Below are 21,210 nucleotides of genomic sequence, written 5' to 3' on the forward strand. Positions count from 1 at the left end.
TGGACTGGCGGCAGGTGAGACCCCACACAGATGGATTAGAACAATGATGTGCAATATAATAGTATGGTTCAGCACGGTGGCTTAGTCGTTAGCACTCTCACCTCACAGCCAGACAATTTCATGCATTTCTGTGTGAATCTTGTATTGTAGCGTTTTGTTGTAAGGAAACATGCTGAATTTCTACTGGTTGTTTATTTTCTGAACACAAGGGCTACTGTAGGCCATAACCCACACAAAAACAAGAGCAAAACAATAGGAGTTAACCTCTAGAGTCTCCAAATTGACCAGTAACTAACAAATAGAACCTTCACATCCACTTGTCAACACAGCAACCAGGTGTAAACACAGAATATGTGATCGTTACAGTATGCTTCTTCCTGTATCTGGTTTGGTTTCCTCTGGGCATTCTGATCTTCCGCCATCAACCCAAAACATGCACAATAAGTAAAATCTTCCAGCTAATGTGGTCCTAACCAAGCCTAGCTCAAGATCTGTAGAAAGGTCCCTGGGTGAGCACTGCTGCACCCACTGCTCCTGACAGGTTGATCCAGCAGCACTGAAGGATCGTTTAAATGCAAAACTAAGGACCCATCAGGGTTTGATATGATTCAGACCTCACCGATCCTCACCAATGACAAAATACAGTAGGCGTCATTTCAGCCTGTGTAACTTGTCATTGTAGTTCATTGTTTGAAGCTCCTTGGGCAGTGCCTTCACATATATAATACTGTTACCTGTAATAAAGCATATAGCATAAAAAGTCACATTTTGTCACATAGATCATTCTCTTTTTTAATGACTTGATTGACTGTTATTGTTGTTGTTGTTACCTTCAATGAAAGCTGCAGATACATGGGAGGAGTTAAAGGTATGACATCATTGTGACAAGGTAATCTCATAGTGTCACTCACACTGTATTTATTACCACAGTGGACTTCCACTATACCATATATGTTCCTCCAATGGTGATGTGGGAAATTAGACCTTACAAATCAAAACACTGGCTAAGTTACTTAGTAAATCAACAATATTTACAGAAAATTTCTACATAGGTCTAAAAATAAATGTTATATTGTTACATGTCATATGAGCAGTCTAACTTACCAAGTCAATATGACCAAAGCTGAGAAAATGTGGAAATGCCTAAAGAAGTCCTTTTATGTAAGATTTGTATGTCCGATACCCGAGAAAGATATACATTAAAACAAAAATATTACTTTCCTTTTATTTTTTTCTGTCCCTGGGTATTCACTTTTTTTTTTTATCTTGGATCTTGCCCTGAACTATTGCAGCCAGAATCTGCTTTGGACCCCAGGTTGTGATAAACAAGACCCCCACTAACCAGGGATCAGAGTACTGCTGGATAAAGCAGAGGCCAAAAACCTCTCTATGACACCAGCAAATGTACGCTGAAAGTAACAGCAGGACCAGGGGTCATAGTGGAGAAATTTCAGTGGTACAAGTTCAGAAATTAATCAAAAAAATTGATGATATTTTGCAATGTGTTTATAGCTCAGTTTGTCCAGAAAGGATTATGAGAATGCCAAAACAAAAGTAGGAAGGAAGGACAGTGATGGCGAAGGAAACGCATTTAGCATCAGCAGGGAATAATATTTTCCATGTTAGATCCGTCTTTTGTATCGAAGAATGTGACTATATAGAATAAAATATATTTGAAGGAATTCAAACAGCAAATTGAATGCAAATGGGATATCAAAAATATCATCAAAATGTAGGTGGAACATTTTCACCTGTTTTTGTTCCTTATTATTATGTCATATTGACCCAATTTTGAATAGTGTGCCCAATGCATGCTCTTCCTCAAAATAGGGTTTAAAGAGTCACCACCTATAAATATCTTGGCTTTTGGCTTGACAAAAACGTGTCCGTTAACATATATATCTTGGAATATGTAACAATTTAAAATCAAAATGATCATTAAATTATAGAAACAAATCTTGGATGGCATTGAATTACAGAAAATAAATTGTTCATTTCTTCCTGTACTGGATTACGGAGATAATAATATAATCTATATGCAGACTTCAGCCTCTTGTTTGAAACCTTTAGATACAGTCTTTCACTCAGTCCTTCATTTCAATCTAAAACACATTACTGAGTGCTCTATGAAAAAGATGGTTGGCCATCACAATCTGTCAGACGAGAGCAACACTGTGTAAAATATATTTATAAGACACTACTTCATACACTGCCTGAACATCCCACTTGTTTGTTGAACTATTATACAGGAACTTTTAAAACAAGATGTCATGATTGTCTGCGTCTAAAAACTGGCCACACTAGAAATGAAATATGAAAAAAACTTCCCGAACATTGAATATATTTCAAGGGCATGCAAAACTTTGTTGACACAAATGCAGTTTAATAATCTGGTGATAAACATTTATACTTAAACCTGCTCCTGTTAATGTTTTAAATGGACCTATGCAGCTATTTGTTTTGTTTGTATTGTTCTGTATTTGAACAGAGTGCTCATGAAAAGGGGGGTCTGGTGCTCTCACTGGACTCTCCCTGTATAAATAAAGACACATGAAAATGCAAAATAAAAGGTAATTGGGAAACACTAGTTTTATTGTTTTAGCGATCTTCATATTCAAAATTAAATGTAAATGTAAAATTGGCCAAAGCCATAAGTAGCCTACACAAGTTAATATATAATAATTATTAGAATTCATGATGTAAACATAGTGCCTTGAGATTTTAGTCAAATCTCCATGTCAATCATTCAGAGAGAGACTGATAGAAGGACTGTAGAGCTGCTATAAAACAGAGAAATACAGTGATATGATTCATGATATGATGCATATTGTCATTGGGATAAGATCATAAATACTTCTCATATCTCCCAGGTTATACATTTTACAGAAAATATTTTCATACACTATTCCTATGTTATTACTGATCCATTGACTTGTATTCCAATTGGACTCATAATGTCTGACCACCAACCCATAAGTTGTGTATTTTTCTTGCAGACAAGTCTCTGGTCATTTGGTCTTGATGATTTTGGATTGTGTTGCATTGTGGATATAAGGCTCTGGACTCTGGCTCTTGTTCCATTTCAGAGCTGGACTCAGTGAAGTTTTTGGAGAACAAACTCACAACATAAATCTGTAGTTTGGAATCAAAGAACATCACATGGGGGTCACAAACTTATTTCATCCTAACCTTGACGGAATAAATTCAATGCACTTCTCAGTTACTAATATGATACAAAAAAGCAAAGTAATCATGGGATTTAGGTTTGCCAAGATCCTGTTGGATCCAAAAATCATGAAATGTGAAAACGGAGAGCCATGTAAGTCACCTATAAACTGGCTTTTGAATGTACTACAGGGTTATTCAGTAACATACAGTGGTTTCTGGGGTGAGGATACTTTGATAAACTCGATGTTAGATTTTGAGGGGTTGTCATTGTTAATAATTTTGTTTGTCAATGAAGGTTAAAAGAATCATATTTGGCAACTCAATAATGCGGTATGATCGGATAAGTTAGGTTTGTGGAATAAAGGTCTATACGATTACATATATAACTAACAATAAAAAAGTTAAAGGGTATAAGACAATTTGCAAATACTAATGCAGCACAACTTCAGCTGTGAGTATGAACGATTTATAGTTATAGACTTGAGATAATCATTACTTTCAAATGATCTGTCTATAGAAAAGTCTACGATGACAGAGGGGAATGAAAAACTGAACATCAGACAACAACAAGGGTGTCCATCTACTGACAAAGAGCCACCTCCTCAGCATCACTGGAGACAAGTATTAAGCCCCTGGAGTTCCTGGAGTTTACTAATCAGACCCAGCACAGACAGAGGCCACACCAACATGGATAAAGTGTGGCAGACGGAAAGCAAAGGAAGAAGTCTTTTGCTAACAAAGCTTTCAACTAATTTATGACCCCTTTTAACAGATGGGGGGCCAGTCTCAGACCCGCAACACCCTGTGATGCTAACCTGGAGTAAATCAATCCCTCAAAAACCCCCCAAAATGCAGTCTGAGTCCTCATAGACCTGGTGTAAATCAGTGTCAGACAGAGACAGCAGCAGATGAAGGACAAAGTGATGGACAAAAGACAGAGGTCCCCAGACTCGTAAAGCTCCCTGTTCAGTATCAATACATGCTTTTTTTCCTTGAATACATATGAGAAGACATAAACCGACGCAAGCTAGTGTTACAACCAGAACCTCCAATTTAAATTCCACTTTGTTTAAGCAGAGATCTATAAGCAAAGCATTACTCTTGAGAAAAGCATACAGGACGTGAATAAATTTAAAACTAGTCCAAATCCAAAGCCAAAAAAACATTATTTAGGGAGATTTTTCATTTAATAGTAAAACTGTGGAGCTGCCAAAATGTGCTTCCTATTCCCAGAAAGGGTCCTAAGATTATCTCCTAATATTTTGAAAGGAGCAATGGATTTTGAACTTGAGACTTGACCTGACCTAAGCCACCAGCTCCATCCAAATTCATTGTTCCCTTGAGGCCTTCTAGCAATAAATCAAACGCTTTTGCAAATTTTGCGTACAACTCATTTCACATAAACAAATAACACACGATAATAGTGACAAAATAACAAATGTATCCTCATGATGTAACTTATTAATGTACTGTTTTTGAATAAGCCAATCACTGTGAGTAACTGACTTTTTATGTCCTTAAAAACATTATTAAGCAGTAGTAAAGGTTGTGGCACCAAATCAGGGCATTTAGTTGTGATGTTTTTGGATTTTCTATGAAGAAAAGAAACGATAAAGCTGAAACATGTGTCTCATGTGGGTGAAATAACATCAGCTATACAACAGAGTAAAGTACAACAAAAATGTAAAGATGTTTTGAGTGTACGCAAAGTAAAAGGAGTATTTGTCATGATACAATATGCATAATAGCACTAATATTATAATACAGCTATTTCTAGTATGAGAGACATTGCAACTAATAATTCTACTGTTATGTTTGGGCACTTTTTCCCTTGTATATTAATAGCTTATATTTTTGCTGTATTTTTTCCCAGTTTTAGTTCATAGTAGAAGGTATTTTTTCTTATTTTTTTCTTATTTCTAGTCAGTCATTAGTTGAGTCTATTCATTTTGTATATATTTAGTAAAGTGCTCTTTCTTTTCCACATCTTTAAAAATAGAGAACATCATCAAAGTAGTTGATGAAGTAGTAAGAAGTTTTTTAAAAAGTTACAAAAACACAGAACTCTTAACTTTGTTTAGCTTTGTCCTTAATGAACATGTTTTGGTCTGCTTTTCAGTCATAACAGCTACGACTAACTTTCACTCGACATTACAGATGGGACCCACAAACTATTTTCCCTCATGAATGTGGCCTGTGTTTTTAATCTGCATAAAACCACGACCTTAAAAACACTTACTCTTGTGATGAGGCTAAAGCTGGTGAGATGGAATCTTCTTGTTATTTTCCATCGCTATCACTTATTCTTACATTACAAAAATCCACATTACTTGAGCACATTCCAGTGATGTTGATTGTCCTCCTATTTCTCTTTCAGCTTCAGTCATCTTCTGAGTCAGAGCAGAGCCGCCACTGTATATCACTGAAACAGGCCAGATCCCATTGTTGTGGTCTACAGTCCCTCCAGGCCACATCTGAGCTAAGACATATCATTGAACAGTAACTGAACAGTAATGCATACTTTGGGGAGATTTAAGACGGATTCAAATGCACACATCCTCTATGTGAAACTGTTCTCAGTACACAGAACTGCATTGTGGGTTTTGGTTTATGTAAAGTGTCGCTACAGCACACAGCTCTCTCCGTGATCCTTTCTGCTGGGGTTTGTTCCTGCTGAGTCTGAGGTTGTACACGCTGATTTTGGTGTCAACTTACTGAGCCAAATTTACAACTTATACACAAATAAAAATTGTGGTATTGGCCAAACCATTTGATTATGTGTATTTTTTAGATTAGAAAAATAATCTCTGTTATTCCTTCTACCACTACAATGATACGATTGTTCTATTTGACTACTACAATTACTGGTGTTACCCATGCTGCTGCTCCTTTTCCAGCTTTTAGTGCTAGGCTAACACTCCTAATGTTTTTACAAGGCTACTAAGTCAACTACTTAGGACTACTACTACTACTACAACCTCTACTGCAACTCTGAGCTGACTTCTTTGAGAGTCAGTCTCGATCTAGATCTCATTGGGTTTGTCTAATGTGGTTAAATACAGGTTAATAAACTACTAACAACAACTATTAAGTCTACCACAAATGAGTAAACGGTAAATGGTCACATGTTTGTATAGAGCTTTTCCACCAAGGAACTTAAAGTGCTTTACATCAAGGAAACACTCAACCATTCACACACACACTCATACATCAGTGTACGCAGACACTGGGGGCGAGGTGGGTTAAGTGTCTTGCACAAGGACACAATGGCAGCATTCATCTGTGGGAGCTGGAGCCGCACCACCAAGCGTTTTGCTGCTACTCTTACAAATACTACTTCTGCTATTAGTGTTAGTACTCTGTCACTAGTACCACTAATTCTACTCCTGAGATGGAAGTTGCTGATTAAGAGCTGTTGCTATGTTTGTGTTATGGGCACCCACCTGCTGCTGTCTGAAATCACAAGCAGCTGGACCAGGCCTGTGGCAGGGCAGTGAGTTGGGCACCCGGATAAACACCCCTGTAATGACAAGCAGACACACACACAGAAACACATGGAAGACAATTTTTAGTGCCAATATGGATGCATGAGAGAAAACTGTAATGATTTATTCAAGAAGATATTCACATCACTAAATACATGTAGTTGCCTTAGTAAAAATAGTTTTGAGTATTGTGACACATGGATGAAAAAAACTTGCATAGAAAAAGGTACCAAAAACAGAAAATGGAAAAAAAAAAAATGTTATTTCTATTTGTAGCAGATCTGCAACTAACTAACAACTAACAATAAAACATAGCAATCAATGTTATAATAACAGGAGGTACACACATATTTGATTTTTTTGTAACATAAATGAGATAGATCTGTGACAATAATTCACGCTCTAGACAGCTGATAGCACAGGTCAGACAGAGCCTTTTGAGGAGGAGGAGATTGGTTGAAAGAAGTAGAAGATATAGGTCTATTTATAAGATATAGCTCTACCCAATTTTTCTGCAAAATGTCAAAATTACTGATGTCTCCATATATGTGCCATACTCCTACTCCCTACCTACATCTCATTTCTCCTGTTGTTATTGTACTGTCATGACCAGCTGAGGAGCATAAGAAAGAAAAAAAGTAAGTATATATTTAGGTATCTGTAATTTATTTATGTACATTTTAAAGTGAGTACTTTTAACTTTTACTATCTGTACTTTTTACTTTTACTATTTTTAAGTATTTTTTTTATGATTGTCTGAGAGCAAAGCCAAAAATATACAAATAAAAACAGTTAGAAAAAAATATTGGTTCAAATGTTTCTGTTGAACAAAATTCAGCACAAATCTTTATCAAAATCATTAACTTTAAAGAGTTATTATTAAAAAGCTTAACACTTTTACATTTTAATCTCCAAGTACATTTTTAAACAGGTACTTTAATACTTTTACTTCAATAGATTTTTCCATGTGATATGTTTATGTTTACTTGAGTATTTTTTTGCTCCGGTATCTGTACTTTTACTTAAGTGACAAAATAGAGTACTTCTTCCACCACTGGTCATGACATGGTGACAGACGGCAGCAGTGTGAACATCATATACTGCGGTCACAGGGATTTACAGCCTATAAATGCACTGACCCTTTGCATATTAAGAAACTGACTCCAACACTGTAAACACAAACCCATGTCCACAAATATAGTCATGTCTGCCACTCTATAAATTTCTACATGTGTGGGGTCTGTTAACTGCATGTTTGTCTGAACCCTGTGATAATATTTTGGGTATAAATTAAAAGCACATTGAAGACTAAGGTTGAATACAGTCCATTTACATTCCATCGGGCCCCTTCTACATGGTCGCCTGTCTGAAAACATTGTTTATTTGTGAGTAAATGCAGGGCTTATTGAGGTTACTGGTGCTGTAAGTTCACAGATATAGGCTACATAGTCAAAAGGCAATGGAGACCAGTGGAGGTGACCCTCATTTCTAAGCAAAGAAAGTTTTTGCACTCAGTTTTAATATGTGAAAGTCAAAGGTAACAGAAATAGTCTCTCAGCAATGCAGTTTCATTATGGTGGAAAAGAAGAAATATTTTAACTAAAGCCTTTCTTTATTTTTCCATGACTAAAAAAATAAACTTTCAAATGATGTGCATTAGACTTCTTGGCACTGTACTCTTCACATAATTGTAAAATTATAGAGTTGTTTGAGAAAAGAAATAAACAATGATTCAAAATTACACAAAGTCATACAGAAGCCATAATCTTAATTAAATGTGCACAATGTAACTGGAGGTCCACCACCCACTTCTCTTCATGGAGATGTTATTGCTTTACCTTGAGTGTTCCACAGTGTGGCATTAAACAAATCTATATTGCTATTATAGTGGTTATATGATCTTATTGCTAAATAATTCTTTGAAAAAGATGCATTCTTTGTGAGCAGGTTTGCCTCACAGATCTGGCCTGTAACTTGGATTGGCAGTGTTTGCCTCTATGGAGACAGATGGTACCTTGGAACATTTGAGGTAAAGCTATTACATTTCCATGGACACAACAAGCAGGTGGAAAACTCTCAACCAGAAGTTACATAGTGCATCTTTAAAATTAACTTAATGTGCTCCTAGTGACACATCTTAGGCACCATAGATTGTGTGTGAATCATGTCGTATATTTACATGGCCAGTAAAAATCGAATCTTTAGAATAATCAGATTACTAATTAGATGAGTTTGGTGTGTGTTAACATGTACAATGTATCATCTTTTTAGAGTAACATTTGAGTTGCATTTGGAAGACGAAGTACAAATAGTTTTAAAATAACTATATATCCTGAACATTTTTCCCTTTATCTTTTACTTTCCCACGATAGTTTGCCCTTTTATTGCATAATTTTTCTTGCTAAACCTGCACTGGTGTGAGCAATCAGAAGAAAGCAGATTATCCACGTCAGATCTCATTGTTTACATAACATTTCAATACTCCAGATATCTGGTAATGTTTTTTGGTGTGCATGCAAGCAGCTGGTGTGACTCAAATCTGTGTTCGTGTCCCTCAAATACAAAATCTAATGTTGTGGCTCCACCTACAGGCGAAAGGACAGAGGCGTGTGGACCAGCAGGGGGCGCAGTTTCTTGTCACCGGAAACCAGGAAGCTCTTCAACATGTTATGAAAAGCAGCTAGTGATGCTTGTGTAACTGCTCGTTTTGTAAGTAATGAATGTATTTACTATCCCTTTCCTTTTAAAATCATAGTATAATAATACGAGTTATTATCGATACATGTTTGGTTGCTATACATCGGTCTTTTGGTCAAATTGTGTCGCACACGGACCACGGTCTCTTTAAATGCTCAGCTGGTGCTTTGCTTGTGTTAGCTTAGCATGTTAGCCACGTAAACAAAGGGCGTTTTATGGAGATTATATATAATATAACACACTGTATTTTGTTGTCATGTCGCAGTCCACAACATATATGATTTTTCGTGGTTTGTTTAATTGGAAGTATTGTTGATATGTCTTTGTCTGAGAAATTAATTAAAATCACAATTACCCAAACCTTAACCATACACCATCCTCATAACAGTTACTTGTTAACTGTGTGAAATTGACACAAATAATATAGTACTTTTACTGTATAAATTGCTTGTAGTAGATTGTTGTTCGTAATGCATCTCTGATTGGCTGTTGTATATAGATTGTAAATGACCAGACAGGTGCTGTTCCGTTGACGTTTTGACATGTGACTGACACAGGCCTGCAGCTGCACAATGCCAGCTGAGGGTACGGAGGACCAAGCCCCTGCCTCACTCTCCAGCCCGGTCAGTGCGGCTCTCACCCTGGGCGGGACAGAGGAGGATGGGGCCGCAGGGGGCACAGCCTCCTTCCCTTTTCCAGAGAGCAGCCAAGGCTCCGAGTCTGCTGCCACATATCCTGCCAGTTCAGGGTCAGAGGAGGGACCTGGTATGTTTAGACACCAATTAAAAATAACAAACAAAATCGGCATAAAGCATATATTTAAAAAAATATAAATACATCTTTTTTTTAGGATCAAAACGGTCTGGGGCCTTACTGCACATTAACAGACAGCGAATCCAGGCAGCATCTGCCAGTTCAGGGGCAGACGAGCTGCAGGGCCTTGGTGTGGCAGTCTATGATCAGGAGGTACTGGAGCAAGGTGTGCTTCAACAGGTGGATGAAGCCATTCAGGAAGCAAGTCGCGCTTCTGCTAAAGCAGAGGCAGAAAAAGAGTACGAGTCGGTACTGGATGATGTCAGGTAAAAGGTTAAATGAAAAGTTCACAGAATCCCTGATTTATCCTTTTTCATAAACCACCTCAAATGAATATGATACCATATATTTTGATACAAATTTAACTAAAACTGTTACTTCTGTATTTTTGTGTTCCAAATAATCTCCTCTATTTTGTTTATGCTTTAAGGTCAATCACAATCGAATTAAAACATATCAACAAGATAATTGATCAGCTCAGACCTTATGCTGCCTCCAGCAAAGATATCAGCAGAAAGATTGAATCTGTGAAACGACAAAAAGAGAATAAGGTAACCTCACACTCTAGTTTACTTTGTTTGCTTGGTGTATAGGCCTGCTTTATTCAAAAGCCATTTGATCTTAGGAAAAACAGCTGAAGAAAATAAGAGCCAAACAAAAAAGACTCCAGGCCATTCTGGGTGGAGACGACTCTCTGAAACTTGAACTTGAGCTCTTAGCTGAAGAAGAGGATGCAGAAGAAGGTAGAAACAGTGTTCTATTGTGGAATATGTTTTGAAAACATTTTTCCATTGTTACATTCATAAACTTGTATGTTTGCCTTAAACTAGAAGCTGGCCCTTCCACGCTTGGCAGTATGCTTATGCCAGCGCAAGAGACAGAGTGGGAGGAACTTATTCGCAAAGGACACATGACACCATTTGGGACTCGGATCCCACAAAAAGAGGAAAAGAAGGAGCCCCGAAAAGTGATGCTAGCTGAAAACTCTGCCTTTGACCAATACTTGGCTGATCAAGCCAAACTTGCAACAGAAAGAAAGAAGCCACCGATGTTAAAGAAAAAACATACCTCAAACTACAACACAAATGGAGTCAAGATCAAAACCAAAACATTATCCCCAAAAGATAAGAAGCTCAAAAAGAAGATACGTAAACTTCAAATAACAGCTTTGAAAGCTCATCCCAAAGCTCGGCCAAAGACTGATCCAACAATTCCAAAACAAAACCGAAAACATAAAAATGAGTATGGAGAAACTGACAGTGAGGGATCAGAGTATGTGCCGAGTGATGAGTGCATGGACCCGGACCAAGAGGATCGAGAGGCTATGGAGGAGGGCTATGGTGAAGACGATGATGAAGAATATGAGTTAAAACCATACAAAAGGAAGATAATGGGCAAAGGGAGGAAGAAAGTGAAAGATGAAAGTGATGAGGAGTTTAGTCCTGAGAGTTCAGATGAAGACTGTGAGAAGAAGAGCAAAGCAAAGAGATTTAAAGATGATGGAGATATTGAATACTATAGACAGAGAATAAGGTAGGAAACTATGACTTTTAGAAATGCTAGAAATGTGTACAATACTTTTCCATGTCTTTACCCAGTTTAACAAACACCTGATTAGGTCTTTAGGGGTGCAGTGCGAGTGTGCCATTGTTATTCCCATCAGTTCAGAAGAATGCAGTTGGTCTGTTCTGGCTGTTCATGCAGTGGGAGCACTAATCCCAGATGAGATTGGCAGCTGTTTCTTGACTAAGCAAATTCACTCCCTGTTGGACTTCTTTCTCTGCACTCACATCGGCCTAATTATCCTCCCGCACATGGTTTTATACACTCACCCTAATGCTCAAATTAATGGAAGAGCAACCCTAATGAGATTTCATATTTATAGCAGCCAAATAAATTGTGTTGGCATGTGTCCTTTTTCCTACAGTACAGTGATTGAATGTCAATTCACCAGCACAGACATGGCGTGGATGGTGAGGCTAGCTCATATGAAGAATGATATTATTAGACTGGGCAGTATTTGTAGTTGGGTGGGGTGGAGAGGGGGCAGAAAAGTGTAATTAACTGAACCAATGCTTAGTCTTGACTTAATTAGAGAGTGTGGTCTCCCAGGCCTAGCTAAAGGACCAGTACTGAGGCAGGGTGACAGGACCAGGCCCAAATGAAGATGGATTCTTATCCTATCCACCTCACACCTTTCTGGGGAACTCTCACTACTAATTGTCTGTATCAATCTTCATTTGCTGTGCGACGACTGTGGCTCTAACTGCCCTCTTTTCCGCACTCTTAAAACTCCTTTACATTTCCTTTTTGCTCTAAAAGCTCCCAACTCAAGGGAAATACCTGCAGCTCAAAACATTTGCTATCGATACACCATTGTAGGCAGATTCTAAAATAAACCACAGATTTCACTACGTCTGGCTCTGCACTTGGCAAAGTGAGCAAGACCTACAATAACCTGTTATTAGAGAAATATTGCTAGAAAATAAATGACACATTAACAACATTTAAATGTTTTTAAGCAGTATTAAGGATTAGTGGCTTTATGAAAGTTTGCTCACTAAAATTTTTATTCTTAATTAGAAAATGGAAACGTCAGCGCCTTCGCGAAAGGGAGGAGAGAAGAGAGAGAGACGAGGAGGTCACAGATGACAGTGATGCTGAATTTGATGAGGGGTTCAAAGTACCTGGATTTCTCTGGAAGAAACTTTACAAGTAAGTTCCACTTTCCCCAACTTTTTATCATCAAAGCTTTTCATGTGGTATACAACTTTGTTTGGCATCCAACAGGCAGTTTCTATTTTAATATTACTAACATAAATATAATGCATCCCTTTTTCTGTGCACTTAGATACCAGCAGACAGGGGTGCGCTGGCTGTGGGAGCTCCACTGTCAGCAGGCGGGGGGTATTCTTGGAGATGAAATGGGGCTGGGCAAGACCATCCAGGTCATCAGCTTTCTGGCCGGTTTGAGCTACAGCAAACTTCGGACTCGAGGGTCTAACTACAGGTACGCACCAACACAATCTGTGGGCCGCGACTGTGTGTCTGTATGGTATGAATATTTGATCAGGGAAGTTCGGCTTGAGAGTGTTCATCTGAATTATTAAACATGTTTCAATTATCAGACTCTTCACTTTCTTACTGCAGACATCAGAGAAATCTGTATGTGTGCAGAGTGTTCAGTTGTGTCTCCTTGTGAACACTCAACAAATTTTCAGTCTTTTAAACTGTGGTTGAAGCAGGTGCAGGGCAATAAATTAGGCCCTGAAAAGATGATGCACTGATGGTAATAATGTGCTTTTACTGCACAGTACAACACCGTGCATTTAGAGGGTGGAGCTTCCCTTGTGATCAATACTCTGTCTTCTATAGACGCCCACAAATTGATTGCTTGCAAACTCAATTATGGCCCAGTATCAATAGCTTTTCCCAAGCAGAGGTTCATACCAGCCCATTAGTGTGTGTGTTGACAAAGCTCAGTTTGACAAGAGCTTCACACAATTCTGTACAAATAAACCCTTGTAAAACATTTGTATCAAGCCTTTCTGTTTCAATAATACCCATTCTAATAGATTTATACAAAACCAGCCATACAAAGTGACAATTGTAGCATAAAAAGTAAAATATATAGTGATACAAAAAATAACCAGAAACAAGAATTTGTCTATAAATGTTTTAAAGAATATGATCACACAGTTTATTTGGTTGTAGGTATGCTGGTCTGGGGCCTACTGTAATAGTCTGTCCAGCAACTGTAATGCACCAGTGGGTGAAGGAGTTTCACACCTGGTGGCCCCCTTTTCGAGTAGCTGTCCTTCATGAAACTGGTTCTTTCACAAGTAACAAGGTGAGTGCCTCATGTTTGATATTATTTCCTCTGGAGGGCACCAGAGATCTGTTCAAATGAACACTGAGCCTCTTTCTATTCAGTCAAATGTTTTATTTCATTGCAGGAGAAACTTGTTCCAGAGATTGCCTCTTGTCATGGTATCCTGATAACCTCATACTCAGCCGTGAGGAACATGCAGGACATATTACAGCGCTATGATTGGCACTACATCATTTTGGATGAAGGCCATAAAATCAGAAATCCAAATGCTGGAGTTACTGTGGCTTGCAAACAGGTGCTTTACTAATCAAAGCTGTTTATTCTGCTATGGACAGAGTTTAACCTGATCCTACTCTTCTTTTATAAATTTGTTTTAGTTTCGCACTCCTCACCGGTTCATTCTGTCAGGCTCCCCCATGCAGAACAATCTGAAAGAGCTGTGGTCTCTTTTTGACTTTGTCTTTCCTGGTAAACTGGGGACACTGCCTGTGTTTATGGAGCAGTTTTCTGTGCCAATCACTATGGGTGGATACAGCAATGCCTCACCTGTTCAGGTAAAAATACCATCTATACCAGTATATTTGTTAATATACAATAAACTACTGTGTACAATACAGTACTATATAATGTAAACACAAGTGGAATGTGAATACCAGTGCATTTAGTACTGAGTAACATAATGTAAGTGTATAGAAACATAACCGAATCCCTGGTGTGTGGAAAGAGGGGGCTAAAGTAGACGGCAGTGAGCTAAATTGTGGCCCTTTGTCATTAGTGTCCAATCGTTAATAACCCACTGACTGTATGGATTTAATTATTTAAGCCAGCTATTGATGCTCCTTCCGCTGTCGATAATAAAAACCTTTACTAATTATTAATGTTATTAAATGGTCAGAGAGAGCTGTGCTCTGCTGCTTTATACTCAGACAGAGCAGGCCTGGATGGATACAGTAGACTGGCCTTTTGAGTTGAGCTGAATACATAAATACAGTAGCAATGATTACTGGGTCAGCTGCTGTTTTTACTTTACTTCCATTATGACTTAATCCCACTGAAATTGTCCCCTCCAGGCTTCTTTGGTGTCTCTTTGATGCCTTTGTGGACCCCCAGTGAGTTAATGTTTAAAGCTAACTGGCCTTTAGCACTGGCCGTGGATGGGGTGTAGCAGGCCATCTGTATTCCCTGCCAAGGCTATGACTCCTGCCCACTTTACTACTGTACTACTGACCAACACTAGTCGTGAAAGGGAGGGATTTTGTCCCCTAAGAATACAGTGCTCTGATCAATGTTTAATGGCTCTTTGTGCTGAGAGGGACAGCAAGATGATGGGCTGCTGGAATAGGGCTCAACAACAGTCCAGCCCCAGGAAACACCCACATGACAGATGTTGAGGTGTTGTTTAAGAGACTAAACTAAATTATGTGTGTGTTTTGAAGCAGTTTGTTGATAACGTTCTGCTTAGAGGGTTAATTCTCTTCTTGTTTGTTTACAGGTTCAGACCGCCTATAAATGTGCATGTGTACTGAGAGACACCATAAATCCTTACCTGCTCCGGAGAATGAAGGCAGACGTTAAGGCCAACTTGTCTCTTCCTGACAAGAATGAGCAGGTATTCTTCAGTCCTGAAAGACATTTGACCCTTGTCTTGGTATTGAACCAACTCATCTTTTTAAGTCATGTTTATCTGATGAGTGTGAGTGTTTCTGCCACATCTAAAGAGTGTTTGATGAATCTACATTTGATGTATTGTCAGGTGAACTCACCTAATAAAGTCATGTTAAAGAAAAACGGGCAGGTATTCATTAAGGTTTCTGGTCTCTGGTCTGTCCTCTGGCTTGATGCTGGTTGACTTCTCAGTCCACTTCAGCTCATTAAGTGGGTCCCTGAGGATCGTGTGGCGCTAAAAAAGACACCACTTCCTTCTAATTTCTTTTTCACACACTTCATTTCATCCAGGGGCTTTAAAGGGGATGTTTGCTGCTCATTACCGCACTTACACGGCCTTTGTTTGCACAGGTCCTGTTTTGCAGATTAACAGATGAGCAGCGGCAAGTGTATCAGGGATTTTTGGATTCGAAAGAGGTTTACCAGATACTGAATGGAGACATGCAGGTAAGATTATAAATTGTGTCAATATACACGTTTATTTGTGCTTTATGTTGCTCAATTTCTTTTGCCACACAAATACACATATATTACAGTCATGTAAAGAACTGATGGAAAACATCCTTATTGATTTTTTTTTTTTACCCATGAGCCCACAAATTTAATTTTGGCTTCCCTTCTGTATAGAAACCACATAGTACAGATTAGATTGCATGTTTTATGATGTGTGTGAATTAAGTTAAACATCTAATTGCTTTTAGCATATTTCCAGATATTTCCCTTCAGGAAGTTGTACAGCAGCATTAGCCAGACCCGAGAGGAAAAGATATTTGACCATTCATCACTACTGACCAAATGGACGTGGTTGTACAGCTATAGGTTACCACAGTAAATTGCTCACACACTCATTTTTGCAGGCGTATTCAGTGGTCACTCTCAGTCCATTAACCACCATTACTAATGCAGTGACCACTGGGCCTTCATCAAGAAAAGCACCCTTTTTGTGTGTTAATAAATTATGTAACTAACTTCTCTAGCCCAAAGTAAATGCGCTTATTTGTTTAAAGGTGTAACAGTAAAACATACCACTCTTCAGTATCAATTACATCACCTGACTGTATTGTACTGTTTAAGATTTATGCCTATTCATGTGAATGTTTAGGTTTTTTCAGGTTTGATTGCTCTCAGAAAGATCTGCAATCACCCGGACCTGTTCTCGGGCGGCCCCCGGATGCTGAGGGGAATCCCAGAGGACCAGCTGACTGAGGAGGAGCACTTTGGATACTGGAAACGCTCGGGCAAACTGATTGTGGTGGAGTCTCTACTGCGGCTCTGGTTCAAACAGGGTCATAGAGTGCTGCTCTTCACCCAGTCCAGACAGGTGAGAACCAGAATACATGTAACTATCACATTCAGACATGTGGTTTGGGTGGGCATTGTGTCTATTTATTTTACTTATAATTCAACTAGATGCCATGCCATATGCCAGATATAAACGGAGGCCTACATATTATGAAAGTCCTAATCTTCCTATGTAATAATTGGCTTTTTTGTATTTAATTATGTTTAAGTTTTATTTGTTTCCAAAGTTCAGACCATGTTGTATGTGCACACATGGCACATGTCAGTGTGGCCCCAGCTGTTGTAGTCAATACCAATGAGATTATACCTCAGAGGCAACCTGAGAGTCTCCCGTTGGTATCTGTCCATGTAATATTAATCTGCTCTAATCCTTTTAGAGATAATCCAAATCTCAGACCCCTCCTTAGTCTGTGTCTGTGCCATCTCTTCACCTCTTATGTTTCTCAGATGTTGGACATCTTGGAGGTCTTTGTGAGAGAGAATAACTACTCATACCTGAAGATGGATGGCACTACCACTATAGCGTCCCGGCAGCCCCTCATTGCACGCTACAACGAGGTAAGGATTAGCCGCCCCTATTAGCTGTTTCCTTTGAAAATCCCCTCCTGAGGCAAGCTGTAGGTACTCCACTCACCCCAGGGTGGGGGCACTAATGTTGACAATCTGTTAAACTGGGACCACTCACTTTTTATGTCAGTAGGTCAATAAAGTCCATCTGACTATGGGTTAAAAATTAAGTCAGATAAACATCATCATCGTGTGTTTTGTTTATACATTACATTTAGTATTATACAGTATTTTATAATACAAATGATCAGTGCTTCTTTCTCCCTTATTTCACTTTCAGGATAAATCCATTTTTATTTTCTTGTTGACCACAAAAGTCGGTGGTCTGGGAGTCAATCTGACGGGAGCCAACAGAGTCATCATCTATGATCCAGACTGGAACCCCAGCACTGACACACAGGTCTGCCCCAACTCCAATAAAGTGTAGTATGAAAAAATATACAGTGATGTATTTTTGTATGTATTTCATCTATGTGTCAAGAAAAGGTTGTATTCATATTAATGTGCCTCAGATGATCATCATATCATAATAACCAAATGCATTATCATAGGCACGTGAGCGGGCATGGAGGATCGGTCAGAAACAGCAAGTAACTATTTACAGATTGCTGACTGCGGGGACCATTGAGGAGAAAATCTATCATAGGTCAGACTGCATTTCATATTGTTTATTTACACTAAATAAAATCATACAATCAAATAAAAGCATAATTATTGCTTCTCTATCTTTTGTTTTCTCCCTGTATTCTTTAGTGGTATTGATTCTACACATTGATATATAGTTCATAGCTAATTATTGCCGAATCTTCTCTAGCCCTGTAATTGAAAAGCTTTTTGCATTTTATTAAATTACCACTCTAGGAGTCCTAAAATTATGTTTTATTGATTTTAGGTCTATACCCAAATTTCAAAAGGCAAGAACAAAACACTGTATAGCTTAACCTATAATATTAAAGTTGACTAATTTTCTCTTCAATCACTTTAAGTATTCTGCTGTGACAGGGGACTGGGAATTCCTGCTGAGCCAAAATAAACCACAATCATCTAATTATGTTCTTTGTGTTTTTAATTCAGGCAAATCTTCAAGCAGTTCCTAACCAACCGCGTCCTGAAAGACCCTAAACAAAGACGCTTTTTCAAGTCCAATGACATTTACGAGCTCTTCACACTCTCAGACCCTACTAGTGCTCAGGGAACAGAAACTAGTGCCATTTTTGCAGGTGCATTTTGACATAATTGTTACAACATTTACTTTTGTGATTAAAGGATAACGTAACCTTCCTGTGTTTTTGCATTATAGGTACTGGCTCAGATGTCAAGGCACCAATGAAAGCCTCAAAACAAAGCGCTAATGCACAGAGCCAAACAAGGACACAACATTCAGCAAATGCAGACTCGTCAAAAAATGCACTATACAATAAAGAGTCTCACAACTTGCCTCACAACATCCAAAGTAGAGATTCAGTATTGACCAGTCCACAGAAACACAAGGCAAAAAGGAAACACTGCCACACAGAAGACAGCACGAGACGCACAGAAAAGAAACGAAAACACTCCAGAGACGCACGCTTCGAAGGGCACCGGATATCTCACCTGGTTAAGAAAAGGGACTATAAGAAGGCTGATGGTGAAGAAAATCAAGACAACCAGGGGAAATCTGATGATTATGTTCTGGCAAAGCTATTCAAAAAATCAGGTGACTTTTGAGAATGCCTAATTTGTAGACTTCTATTGCTTAGTCTTGACTGTCAGCACTTTCTCGTAGGTATCCACAGTGTGATGCAACATGACACCATCATGGAGTCCTCCAACCCTGACTACGTTCTGGTGGAAGCTGAGGCCAACAGAGTCGCCAAAGATGCTTTAAAAGCCCTTAAAGTTTCTCGTCAGCAGTGCAGACTCTCCTACACCAACTCCACTCCTCCACAAAGGTGAAATTTTCTGTTTTTAAATTAATATTTTGTTGCTTTTGTTTCTTTATTTATACTTTTATGTTTTCCCTCTAGAAAAAGATTTGGACAGAAGAATAATTCTCTTCTAATTGAGCCGACTGTTCAGTCTGTCCCAACTACAACCAAATGCAAGGTGACTTACTGACTTCTGTGTTTATATTTGTATTGCATTATTAAATATGAAATCAATAAAATATTATTAAATGCAATAATGTGTATTTTTAGGACGCTGCGATTGTAAAGAAGTCGAAAAAGCCAGGTTCTGGTGCACACTTCAGTGGAGAGGCTGAGAATGATGGTGCATCTGCCACCCTCTCCTCCTCCTCCCTGTTGGCCAAGATGAGAGCTCGCAATCACATTAGTGTCCCCTCTGGCCAACGAGACGAGGAAGAGGAAGAGGAAGCTGATGCACAGCAAACCAGCGGACCACCAGCTCAACACACTGAGCACGACGAGCTGTTAGTTGATCTGCGTAACTTTATAGCCTTCCAGGCCCACGTAGATGGACAAGCTAGTACTCATGAAGTGCTGGAGTATTTTAAACCACGACTGACTCAGGCACAGGCTCCTGTTTTTCGAGAGCTGCTTCGGAGCATCTGTGACTTCCACCGAACGGCTGGTCAGGAGGGGCTCTGGAAACTCAAGCCACACTTTCGCTAAAGAAAGTGCTACTTGTTTGTACATGACAAATAATTATTTTTCTACTTTTATGTTAATAGCATTGTTTATCCATCATTAAGAAGGAAGGATTTGTTTATGTCATATAGTGACATGTTATGTACTGTTCTTTTTTGCACCTGATACTTACTTGAAATGAAATCTTGTTTACATAAACACTGATCTGAGTAGTTCTATACTCAGTTAATTTTTAACATGGATGCCTCAATTTTGCCATATTTTACTCTGTGATTTCCAACTTTGTTCATGAAACATGTTTGTCATTGATAAAAATATAAGATGTCAATGTTATTTAAATGGATGTTGTAGAGTAACAAGAGGGATGTGATATTTTGCAATAAACTAGTAATAGTTCTTGGTTTGATATAGTGCTTTGGTTCATTATAAATTACTGTGGTGTTGACCATGTCCTGAAGCTGCTCAACTTTGTCCATTCAGATGTGGTTTACTTTACAGGACAATGCAGAAGGCGGACAGCGCGCATTGTCAGAGCTGTCTAGACCAAATATGAGGATAAAGTTATCAACCGTTATTTGATTTCAATTTTCTACACGTACCTCACCGAGGTCATAATAACAACTTTATTTTCTGTGGTGCATAAATTAATTACGCGCATTTAATAACTAAAATATCATTATATTCCCCCTTTAATAACATAAACGCTGCACGCCAGGGAAAGCCTTAATAGCGCGGGGCCCTGTAACTGGCCATTATACGCCTGTAATGATATTACAGAACCAATTACGCGCCATTAGAAGGGATTTTCTGCACTTTATGTGGTTTAGTCCAATCCCACACTCCTCTTCTAAATTTCAGCAGCTTCTCGCAGCCTCATTTTGCCTTCACCTTAGAGACGCATGGCGTCTGCGCTCTGTCGTCCCAGATGCGCTTTAAAACTAATTGAAAGGGTCCCGTAGCACATCATTTATCTGAGGAAGCGAAATAAATCGCGGGACCCCTTGCTGTGAACAAAATCAAAAATTTGGCCTTGTGAGTGTTCTACATACGCAAGCTCCTGTAAAGCGGAGCCCTAACGCACCCTGACGAGCCA

At 38.7% G+C, this 21,210-nt stretch overlaps 1 protein-coding gene across 2 annotated transcripts; it reads left to right on the plus strand.

The window, feature by feature from the left end:
• The first annotated feature begins 9,306 nt into the window (after positions 1–9,306).
• Positions 9,307–20,520, plus strand: ercc6 (excision repair cross-complementation group 6). 2 transcript variants are annotated; one of them, XM_055227180.1, is made up of 22 exons: positions 9,307–9,362; positions 9,908–10,115; positions 10,201–10,429; positions 10,594–10,714; positions 10,789–10,906; positions 10,994–11,696; positions 12,747–12,878; positions 13,015–13,173; positions 13,878–14,013; positions 14,120–14,290; positions 14,373–14,549; positions 15,488–15,604; positions 16,012–16,107; positions 16,763–16,981; positions 17,410–17,520; positions 17,810–17,929; positions 18,081–18,175; positions 18,604–18,749; positions 18,830–19,225; positions 19,295–19,460; positions 19,536–19,614; positions 19,707–20,520. In XM_055227180.1, the coding sequence occupies exons 2-22, from the start codon at positions 9,923–9,925 to the stop codon at positions 20,139–20,141; spliced, it is 4,119 nt and encodes a 1,372-aa protein (XP_055083155.1). In that variant the 5' UTR covers positions 9,307–9,362; positions 9,908–9,922; the 3' UTR covers positions 20,142–20,520. The 2 variants fall into 2 exon arrangements, with proteins under 2 accessions (XP_055083155.1, XP_055083156.1); XM_055227181.1 differs by having other exon boundaries at positions 9,326–9,362; positions 10,997–11,696; positions 19,707–20,273.
• The last annotated feature ends 690 nt before the right edge of the window (positions 20,521–21,210 follow it).

Source organism: Periophthalmus magnuspinnatus, chromosome 15 (genome assembly GCF_009829125.3).
Source record: "Periophthalmus magnuspinnatus isolate fPerMag1 chromosome 15, fPerMag1.2.pri, whole genome shotgun sequence".
In the NCBI taxonomy this organism is placed as follows: domain Eukaryota; kingdom Metazoa; phylum Chordata; class Actinopteri; order Gobiiformes; family Gobiidae; genus Periophthalmus; species Periophthalmus magnuspinnatus.

Bases quoted from the DNA above. Each gene is read 5' to 3' on its own strand.
- ercc6 (XM_055227180.1), top strand. From the start codon at position 9,923: ATGCCAGCTGAGGGTACGGAGGACCAAGCCCCTGCCTCACTCTCCAGC. The intron at 11,697-12,746 runs GTAGGAAACTAT...ATTCTTAATTAG, and splicing joins TACTATAGACAGAGAATAAG to AAAATGGAAACGTCAGCGCC. The intron at 17,930-18,080 runs GTCTGCCCCAAC...GCATTATCATAG, and splicing joins ACCCCAGCACTGACACACAG to GCACGTGAGCGGGCATGGAG.